This window comes from Leucoraja erinacea, chromosome 33 (assembly GCF_028641065.1).
Source record: "Leucoraja erinacea ecotype New England chromosome 33, Leri_hhj_1, whole genome shotgun sequence".
NCBI classification, from domain to species: domain Eukaryota; kingdom Metazoa; phylum Chordata; class Chondrichthyes; order Rajiformes; family Rajidae; genus Leucoraja; species Leucoraja erinaceus.
This window is the reverse complement of record NC_073409.1, coordinates 9872026-9882500: the sequence shown is the minus strand read 5'-3', so window position 1 is coordinate 9882500 and position 10475 is coordinate 9872026. Positions and strand designations below refer to the sequence as shown.

General features: G+C 40.7%; 1 protein-coding gene across 2 annotated transcripts in view; it reads right to left on the bottom strand.

Annotated features, from left to right (window-relative positions):
• LOC129712649 (E3 ubiquitin-protein ligase NEDD4-like) overlaps positions 1–10475 on the bottom strand; it is a 100905-nt gene that overhangs the window by 70574 nt on the left and 19856 nt on the right. For both annotated transcript variants that reach the window (XM_055661249.1, XM_055661250.1), the window contains exons 3-4: positions 7222–7300; positions 4837–4875 (exon numbers count right to left, since the gene is read on the bottom strand). In XM_055661249.1, the coding sequence (XP_055517224.1) occupies positions 4837–4875; positions 7222–7300 (118 nt within the window). The remainder of the gene's footprint in view (positions 1–4836; positions 4876–7221; positions 7301–10475) is intronic.

Here is a 10475-nt window from a genome sequence, read left to right as displayed (position 1 = left end):
CCAGTGCTGCACTGCTGCTAAAGCTTTGGTAAAGGTCCCCAGCAGGAAAGGCCGTGCCAATCCTGTTGGTAGGCCGTGAGGAGGGGGGGTGTGGGGGCCAGGACGCGACCCAGAGAATAGTCGCATCCTCACCAGGAAGTGACTGGGAAACGGTTCCCCCACCGACCCTACCCCGCTCCCCCACATTGAAAAACTAAAGAAACCTCCAAAACATACTTTTAAAACAGACTAAAAATAAAAAGATGGAAAAACAAACAGACTGTAGGCAGAAGGTACACAAAAGTGCTGGAGAAACTCAGCGGGTGCAGCAGCATCTATGGAGCGAAGGAAATAGGCGACGTTTCGGGCCGAAACCCTTCTGTAGGCAGAGGCTGCCATCAATGCGACGCCCCTAGTGGTCATAAGTGATAGGAGCAAATTTGGCCCTTCAAATCTACTCCACCATTCAAACTTGAATAATCTATCTCTCCCTCCTAACCCCATTCTCCTGTCTTCTTCACATAAGCACTGACACCCGTACTAATTAATAATCTATCTGCCTTAAAAATATCCATTGACTTGGCCTCCACAGACTTCTGTGGCAAAGAATTCCACAGATTCACCACCCTCGGACTAAAGACATTCTTCCTCATCTCTTTCCTAAAGGTACGTCCTTTCATTTCTGAGGCTATGACCTCTAGTCCTAGACTCTCCCACCAGTGGAAACATCCTCTCCACACCCACTCTATCCAAGCCTTACTTAAATAAGACCAATAATAGTGTCCCAGATGTGATCTCACCCATGCCCCGTATAATTGAAGAATAACTTCCTTCCTCTTGTATTGAATTCCCCAGAATTGGCTAACATTCTTAATTACTAGCCCTTTGTAATTCATGCACTTGGATGCCTCTGAATCTTGAAAGCTCTTCAGTTTCTCACAGTTTAGATACAATTGAAAAATTAAAATTTAATTTTCTTTTGCCAAAATGGACAATTTCACATCTTCACATTATATTTTATTTGCCAGAGCTTTGTCCACAACCTCTCTGCAACTCCCCACAGCCTGCATCTCCCTGCTCCAGTTTCCTCTCACACTCCAAAGATGTACAGACTTGTAGGTTAATTGGCTTCTGTAAATTCTCCCTCATGTGTAGGATAAAACTAGTGTGCGGGCGATCGCTGGTCATTGGAATCTCAGTGGGCCAAAGGGCCGTTTGTCCAAGCTGTGTCTCTAAACTAAATGAAAACTAAACTAAATTAGCGTGCGTTTTTCTGATTGCCCTGCTAGAACTTAGTAATAGCTCCTTTTCAGTAAGAAAAAATCACTTTCTCCCGTAGTACACCAGTATGACTGGATTTTGCATACACATACGCAGCATGTCAAGCAGTCTGAGACAGCGGCCAACAAACTTGAAAATTATTGATACTAATAACTTAAGTTACAAAGGTCAACTGGATTTTCACATCCAATATAAAGTACTTAGAAGTAACAGAGCCCCTATGGAACACTCCTTTCATTCAACTTGGCAAATTCAATAAATATGCAATGATGAATAAACATAATAGCACCAGTGAAAGAAATTACACTAAATTACTTCTACAATTCAAAAAATATTTAGCATAGTTATATTTCAAGGTGTGGAAAATTCTCCAAAACAGAAGTCTTTTTTACAATGCAATCTCCAGGAAACAATAACTTTGCATATTTAAATATGAAAACCCTCAAAACTTGGATCGCTCCCTAATATAATTTTAAATGAATGTGTCAACAAGAGTCCAAAAAAACAAACCCGTAGAATTGTTATGCTGCAGAGAAGAGGTGGAAACTGCGCCAAAGTGCATGTGGACTTTCTCTGAAAAATAATCCACTTACGGTAGTTCGATTCACTTTGTATCCTGTTTCTTTGTGAGCGAGCTGAAGCAAACTTTTCAATTTAAATGAAAATCACTGGTTTGGAATGTTTTAGTAATCCTCAAGGTTGCAAGGCAAATCTTTTCTGCTCCCGTTTCTTTCCCACCCTTCTGTTCATTTTTTCCCCTTCTGTACAAGGTATTCATGCATGTATTTGACAGCAATGTGTTCAGATTGAAGTCTCAGTGTCTCGTTTTACCAGATGCGTAGGTTAATAGGTAATCACTGTTGACCCAATGTGACCATTTGGACAATTAGGTATTGAAGTGGTGCTGAATGTTATGACATACAATTGAGTCAGTGGCATTGGACTCGATTCTTCCTTTAGATTGTTATAACAGTTGCAATTCATCAGCCTGGACAGACTGCAGCTGACGTTGCCAAGAACAGATCTCAGATCTGTAGTTTGAGTTTTGGTCCAGTTCTTGCAATCAGAATGTGAATGCATTTGCAAAAATCATGTTCCACAACTCATATCAATTATTCACATCTCCTTCCGTTATTTCATAAAACAAACACAAATTTTGTGAAACTAAACCCAAGGCCAAAAACTAATTGCAGCTGTTTTCCCCAGACACATCATATTGATGAAAGAGCTGGGAAGATTATGTGCATCATTTCAAATACAGTATTTCTAGTTGGTTCAATGCACCAATACCCAATTAAAAACACTGCTGAATGCATTCAGTCAGTGATCAACAGCATTATCCCAAGACTGTTTTCATATTTGCAAACAAACAGTAGCTCAGTTATATACTACATATAGTATACTATTATTTGCATTCTTTCAAATCTAAGTCTGTTCAACTGCGCAAATTTTTCTTTGAGCAGTGCTCAAGATTTGTACCATTTTCAAAACTCTAGAGACAGTCAGATATCCCTTTTGCCAGGCAATTTATGAATAGCACAGATTGATAACAGGGAGGAATGCCTTCTTTCAGAGGACTGAATATTTGGAATTCTTTATAAAAAGAGCTGTGGATGCCAAACTGTTTGCTGAATACATTTTAAGACGAGAGAGGTTATTAGACTGCAAGGGATTCGACCATTTTATGAACCAGGCAGGAAAACAGAGTTGAGGCCAGCAATCAGATAAATGTGATCTTGGTAAATGATGCACCAGGCTTCAGTGGCCATGTGGCTTAGCTCTGCTTTTTTTTATCCTGGGATAGTAGTGGAAGCCGATTCAACTGCACCCTTTGCTCGACATGCACCATGCAATGAATGTTTGCTTCTTTTGTCCACCATTTTTATTCTACTTGCCCTGGTTCATGTCAAGGAGAACAGTTTAACAACATCTAACACCTCATAGTTTTAGATATCTCTACCAAATCTCTTTGCACTGTTTTTATTCCAATAATACAATTCCAGTTTCTCCAGTCTATCCACATAACTACAGCCTCTCACCCTGATGATCACATTGCTAGTGAAGATCAAAGTAATTTTCAAAACATTAGTTAGTAAATAGCAGGCAATGACCATCTGAAACAAGACCATTTAAAACAAGACCACTCATTATTGGCATCAATGGTTTTATTATCACCGTGTCCCTTGTCATCAATATTCTTAACTGGGCAATAAATACCTTGCACAAGCATTGAGGCCTCACAGCTGAGACTCCAAGCCATTTCCACTATCTACAGGACCCAGGAATACGATGGAGTATTCTCCACTTGTATGGATAAACCGAGTATCATCAGCTCTTAAACTCAATGCCATTAAGGAAAACGCAGCCTGCTTGACTGACACACCATCAATCATCCGATGTACAGAGTTAGGTAATGTAACAGCCGCAGGGAAGAAGCTGTTCCTGGACCTGCTGGTCCAGTAACGGAGAGACCTGTAGCGCCTCCCATCTTCCCATCTCCACCCCCTTTCTGCTTTCAGCAGCGACCGTTCCCTCTGTAACTCCCTGGTCAACTCGTTCCTTCCCACCTTCGACCCTCCCTCTTCCATCCTCAGGCTTCACAATTCACAACTCTTCTATCCTTACCTCACACCTTTCTGAAATGAGGGGGGTTGATTGGCAGATGGGCGGAGCAAAGGCGCGAGAGGGAAAGGAGACAAAAAGGTGTCAGATATAGAGGACTGGAATTAAAGCTAGAGGGAGGGATGAAGCTGGAAGGGGATGTATTGGGAGAGGAGAAGAGAAGCAGGATAGTGGAAGAAACAGCGGTGGAGTTGCTGCCTCGCAGTGCCAGGGACCCAGGGTCGATCCTGACTGCGGGTGCTGTCTGTACGGAGTTTGTACGTTCTCCCTGTGACCACATGGAGTTTCTCCGGGTGCTCCGGTTTCCTCCCACACCAAAGACGTGCAGGTTTTTTAGGCTAATTGGCCGAGGTAAAATTATCCCTCGTGTGTAAGGTAAAGCTAGTGTACGGGCGATCACAGGTCGGCATGGACTCGGTGGGCCGAAGGGCCTGTTTCCGGTCTATTAATGGCTATTATTAACTACATTTTAATTGCTCACAGTTGAGAATGAGGACTAAATTGCAAGGCCATATAGAATTAATGAAAGCTTTGCTTCTAGAAATATATAGTTAAATGCAGTTCAACAGAGCTTAGCTTCAGAGGAATACAATATTCAGTGCAGGGACAACAATGAAACAGATGACTCTTTATGAGAACATTCTGGTTCAACAATATAATTAAAATACCCTAAGCCTGTGTTAGGGGGTCTGATTCTACTTGAGTTCTGTTATTAACCCCCTCACTACATGCTCACATGGTCCTGTAAAAATAAATAGATGATTTTGTAGCACAACTGTAACCACTTGCAAGTGTAGACCTTCATATCTGGAGGACCATCAACCCAACAAACTCACAAATTAACTTTGGCCCTCCAACATGCAATTATCTTCCATCCACAAACAGGCAGTGCACCCATTTTTGGTGCTTTAAATTTCTAACGTAGAAGAAGTGAAACAAATGAAGTGTACTCACTCGGAAATAAAATTCTTCATTCCACTTAGGATCCAAAGTCTGAAAGAAACAACAGCATTTAATATGAGAATTTGATGTTTTTAAAAAAACAAAACACACACACGTTCCCAAACAATGCAAAAACATTATTTTTGTTTTTTAATGACAAAAAGAGAAAATGTTGAAAAGACTCAGCATCCTTGGAAAGAGTTTGTCCAAAGCAAGCGATGTCTGCGAAGAGCGCGCAGCATCGTCAAGGACTGCTCACACCCCAGCCACAGACTGTTTACCCTCCTACCATCCGGGAGGCGCTACAGGTCTCTCCGTTACCGGACCAGCAGGTCCAGGAACAGCTTCTTCCCTGCGGCTGTTACATTACTTAACTCTGTACATCGGTGATTGCCAGTCACCCCACCCCCCCCCGGACACGCCTTCCCCCGGAAAAAAAATTGCACTACGGCGACTGTATGTATGTATATATATTTATTGCTCATATTCTATGTTCGCTCTTCTGGGGAGATGCTAACTGCATTTCGTTGTCTCTGTACTGTACACTGCACAATGACAATAAAGTTTGAATCTGAGGAAGAAATCTAAACATTTCCAATTCAAGAATCTCTCAGTTTAACAGTTACCCAGAGGTAACCTTTCATCAGAACTAGAGAAGTAAGATTTTTTTTTAAATTAATCATCGCGCATTCCAGTGACAAGATAAAGAGTAGTATTGCCATTATTTTACCAAGTGATTTAATTTTTACTGTTAGATTATACTACTTTATATTGACTAGCAAAGCTGCACAATCATCCGGAAAGCAGAATAATAGCTGGTTGGAGATACTCTGCCAAGCTGGGAGGTGTAAAAATCAGGTACATCATGGATGGAAAGATATATCATTCCCTGGTTAGTTTTTGCAGGCAGCTACCATTGCAAATTAGCTCACAAGAACATTTAGTATAAAACAAAAACAGGCAAGCACACACAAATATACATGAAAATACACAAAACAAAATCATTCATTAACAATTATCAAAATTGGTTTTGGTAAAATGTCTTTGCATATGTTCACTTGTTCATATGCTTTCTTACACACTCTGGTTAATATGAATGGAAATGTTACGACATAATGTTTTAAAACTAAGTAACAAGCAGCTGTCCTTAAGAATGTCCCTGACTTGCCCTCAATGAATTGCAAGCTCCTTCGAGCAGTCAAACCATGACTCATGCAAGCTGCAGTCTCTAACGTGTATCGCAGGATATTCACAGCAAGCCTCAAACCGCGTTAGTACATTGGCAATATAGAGATGGGTGATCATGCAGAAGTTTGGCCCCAATCCAAGTGATATCATAACTTATGAGGCAGAAAGCTTTTTGATCCAAGCTTACATTTCCTGTAGTCAGTGCAAACTAGCCTTTTTGGCAACATATTTGAACAAATGGAAAATGGAACAGCCTCTGGATGGGGTTTTAATTTTAGTTTAACACTCAGCATTTTCCCACCACATCTGAATGGGAATGGGTTTAAGAATGACTGAAGTTTATTTTTGATTAGGAGATGTAAAATCTGAGTGACTCAAGTACTTGTGGTGTTCACCTAAATAACTTGCACGCAAATACAATCTGCACCATACTTATGGGGAACTGCTAACCCATGGAATAATTTCCACCCATAAGAATGGTGACCCAATAAGTAGTCAAATACACTAAATTAAAACTATTTCCTTTCATCACTTTTATGTACAATTTCTCTACATCTTCTGAAAAGTTTAAATTCCTCAATTTAGCACCAATATTTTGTAGGTGACCATTCAACTATTTGGAAAGCGAACAGAGGTGTGAGAATGTGCAGTCTTCAGCCTGGTTATTGAATGCCTGCTGTTGATTTGTCCCCAGGAGATCCAGCCCTCACTTGATCCACACAGATGTAGAGATACAAGAAATTGCAGATGCTGGGCTCTGGAGCAAAAAACAAAGGAACTCAGGCAGTCCAGGCAGTATCTGTGATGGAAAATGGACTGTCGGCTTTTCAGGTCAAGATCCTCCGCCCGGACATATGAAATGCTAATCAGTAGCAAGGACTTGCCCATCTTGAATCAGGTAACACAACAAGCTTTACAAAACTAGGTTACTTCTGGAAATCGATACCCGAGCAAGATTTTGGTTCAACATCATTTCAATGGGCCATCATTGCAAATGCATGTAATAGGACTTTCTACTCTTGTTGTCTGCTTATACCAGGAACATTGGTTGACGGACCATAGACTACCTGTTTGATCCAATGAGCAACATTATTAGCTGCAACGTTGACATTTGTAATTTTACTAGCACCAGCTTTTAAATCACCTTTTTGGTCACTTATTTTAAACACTATGGTGTTCCAGTTATGTGAACATTTCTGATCTACTCACCTTCTTAATGGTTTTGGTTTGAACGCTGGCAAGTTCTCCTTTTATTGGATCATACAGAGACACTTTAGCGTAGGGATCACTGCAGAAAGGATAGAAAAGGGTTAAAATGTTAGTTACTCAAGCAGAAGATCGCTTAACTCTTTATGCTTTGCATTATGAATGCAAATTTCTGCTAGATACTAAAATACCAACCATATATTTTAGCCCACATTATAGTGAATATTTTCTACAAATAAGGATTTTGTATTAGTCACATGCTTCCAAAACATGGAAAACCCAATGTGCAAAGAACAATAAATATTCACCCATAAAAAGTGCCTAGTCATGGTGTAAATAATACTTCTCCATATCACTATGTAATTATTTAATTGAATATTGTAATTAAACTCTCGAGTGTTCTAATTACAAATAATGTGTTGGCAACTCAAAATTTAGTATATACCTCCAGTTTGCATCAATAGAAACAGTAGCACTTTACTTTTTACAAAAGTTACACTTAAAAAAAAAAACTGTTCTCCAACACAGAACTCCATTCAATTTGACTAAGTAGATAAGGCAATAACTGGCTCACAGACTAATCTGCTCCTGCAGAGTAATATGGTGCAATGAACGGGGTGAGGGAAATTATCATCCCAACTTTTGCTGACATCTTCGCAGATGATAAATATTTATCAGAAGCACAGGAGACACACGTGCATATACTTGAACTGTTTTAACAATTTTATGAGTTCACTATTAATGTGTCTGGAAATATTTCAATTTCAGCATAGAGAATATTCACATCCTGTAGGGCTTGTTTTCAAAAATGCTGGAGAAACTCAGCGGGTGCAGCAGCATCTATGGAGCAAAGGAAATAGGCAACGTTTTGGGCCCAAACCCTTCTTCAGACCCTTAGTCACGTCCTGTAAAAGCTTCCTCTGCTCTTTGCATCCTGGACTGGGCCAATGGAGCCTCGGCAGCAGCGGTGGAGCCTCGGCAGTGGAGATGGAGCTTCAGCGATGGCATCGTGACCGACAGAGCTTCGCCGCGGCGGTGGTGAAGCCTCGCTGGTCGACCCATGGTCGGCAGTCGATGAGGGCACGGGGGGGACCACCGTAAGGGGAGGGGAGGGGAGGGGGAAGAACGATGGAGGATCTGGCATGGGTGAGGAGGAGGGGAGGTGAGGCGAGGGGGGAGAAGAAAGGAGGAACTGACGGGGGTACTTTGTAACTTTGTCAGTGCCGTGTGTGGCGATTATTTGCAAACCCAAGGTATGCAAGCAATGAATGTCACTGTGCCTTGTCACATGTGACAATAAAGTATTCCATTCCATCTTTAGTTTAGTTTGGAGATACAGCATGAAAACAAGCCCTTTGGCCCACCAAGTCCATGCCACCCATTGGCCAGTGATGTGCATCTTTGACATCGATGCCTTTTTGAGGCAGTGTCTCCTTTCGATACAGTGGCCTCCATAATGTCTGGGACAAAGACCCATCATTTATTTATTTGCCTCTGTACTCCACAATTTGAGATTTGTAATAGAAAAAAAAAATCACACATGGTTAAAGTGCACATTGTCAGGTTTGAATAAAGGCCATTTCGATGATGGAAGATCAGCAACTGTGATGAACTGTGATGGTGTCCACTCTGCTTTCTTTTTCATTCTTAGCCATTATTTACTTTAGAGATGCAGCATGGAAACAGGCCCTTCAGCCCACCGAGTCCTCGCCGATCAGCGATTACCCCGTTCACTACCGCTATCTTACACACGAGGGACGATTTACAATCAGCAGAAACCATTTAACCTACAAATCTGTACATCTTTGGGATGTGGGAGGAAACTGGAGCACCCGGAGTAAATCCATGCACTCAGAGAGAATTTACAAACTCTGCACAGACAGCATCCGAGTTCAGGATCGAACCCAGGTCTCTGACACTGTGAGACAGCAGCTCTACCAGCTGCAACGCCCAAATTCTTATTGCACCAACATGAAATTTTCCTCTTTAAATGCGATAATTTTCCCATTTGGCCATTTTTATTAAGCCAAGCAATCAAATTATATTGAGTTGACTAACACGATGTTTCTGTCCATGTAGAACATAATCAATGTACATTTGTATCTGTATCACAAGTGCATGAGGTACAATTCTTCAAGGGTACACACTCAAGATGTCTTCCCACATATGTACCAGCAACAACTTCCAATGTAAGGATAACTTTACAAGTTTTTTTTACCCAGATTTGATCTCAACACATTAAGAATATGTGTGGAGATCTAACGAGGGCAACGACCTTGTAAAGTTACTGAATCACACTTATTGAGAATATAAGTGTGCAAGCAGTAACATGGGCTTCACAAATAATTAGTAATAGTAAATAATGCTATTTCAAATAAACCGTGTATATGTTAGCCCAACTACAGAACATTTCATTGCCACTTGTATAACTTGGAATCCACATTAGCCCAATATCCCAGCTACCAACTTAGCAACCAGTGAACAAAAAATTCCACAGGCAACAGAGATTTATTGCAGCCAATGTAGCTAACGTCTCTGGAGTCTGTTGTACACTAACATGGACAATTCATACACTGAAATACAGTGCCCGCAAAAAAACAAGGAAAGAAAACCAGAAACATCTGCTATCACTCTCATCATTGGAAACTTAATTTATAGTTTGAAGTCTAGCGTGAAAATTGGAAAAAATACACTGAGCCATCTTCAGGACACCGACTAAATAGCTTGGAAAAATCCCACTTATTTTCCACTTTATCTGACTGCAGATCTAACCAAACCACAATTGGCAATTGTTTTAAAACGATTCTGGTGGAAATAAACTTTCACTCAAACTATCCTAAATATAATTTAACTGCACAAAGAGGGTAAAGAATATATGACCTGATAGCAGGAGTAGAGAATTACATCAAGGTCGGTGGTTCCTTCCCATTGAACATCATAGTCATGGAGATACATCGTGGAATCACATCTCAAATGCAACGCATGCAAAAAATGTCAACAAACAATCTCTCCACCAAAGTGTTAGAAAAGGATTAAAAGCAATTGGAGACATCCTCAGGAGCAGAGCAGCCAATTCACTGGTTGCTTATTTTAAAGCACTTACTTGCAAAGTTCTTTAAAAAGTACCAGAATGTCACAAATTTAAACAGTATCAGAGAAAGCGTTCTCAAAAGCTCTCTGTACCTGAAGGTGGCTTCGTAAAATATAATTCTCGGATATTGTTGAGATGGTTGAACAGGTGGAATTAAAGCCTATTT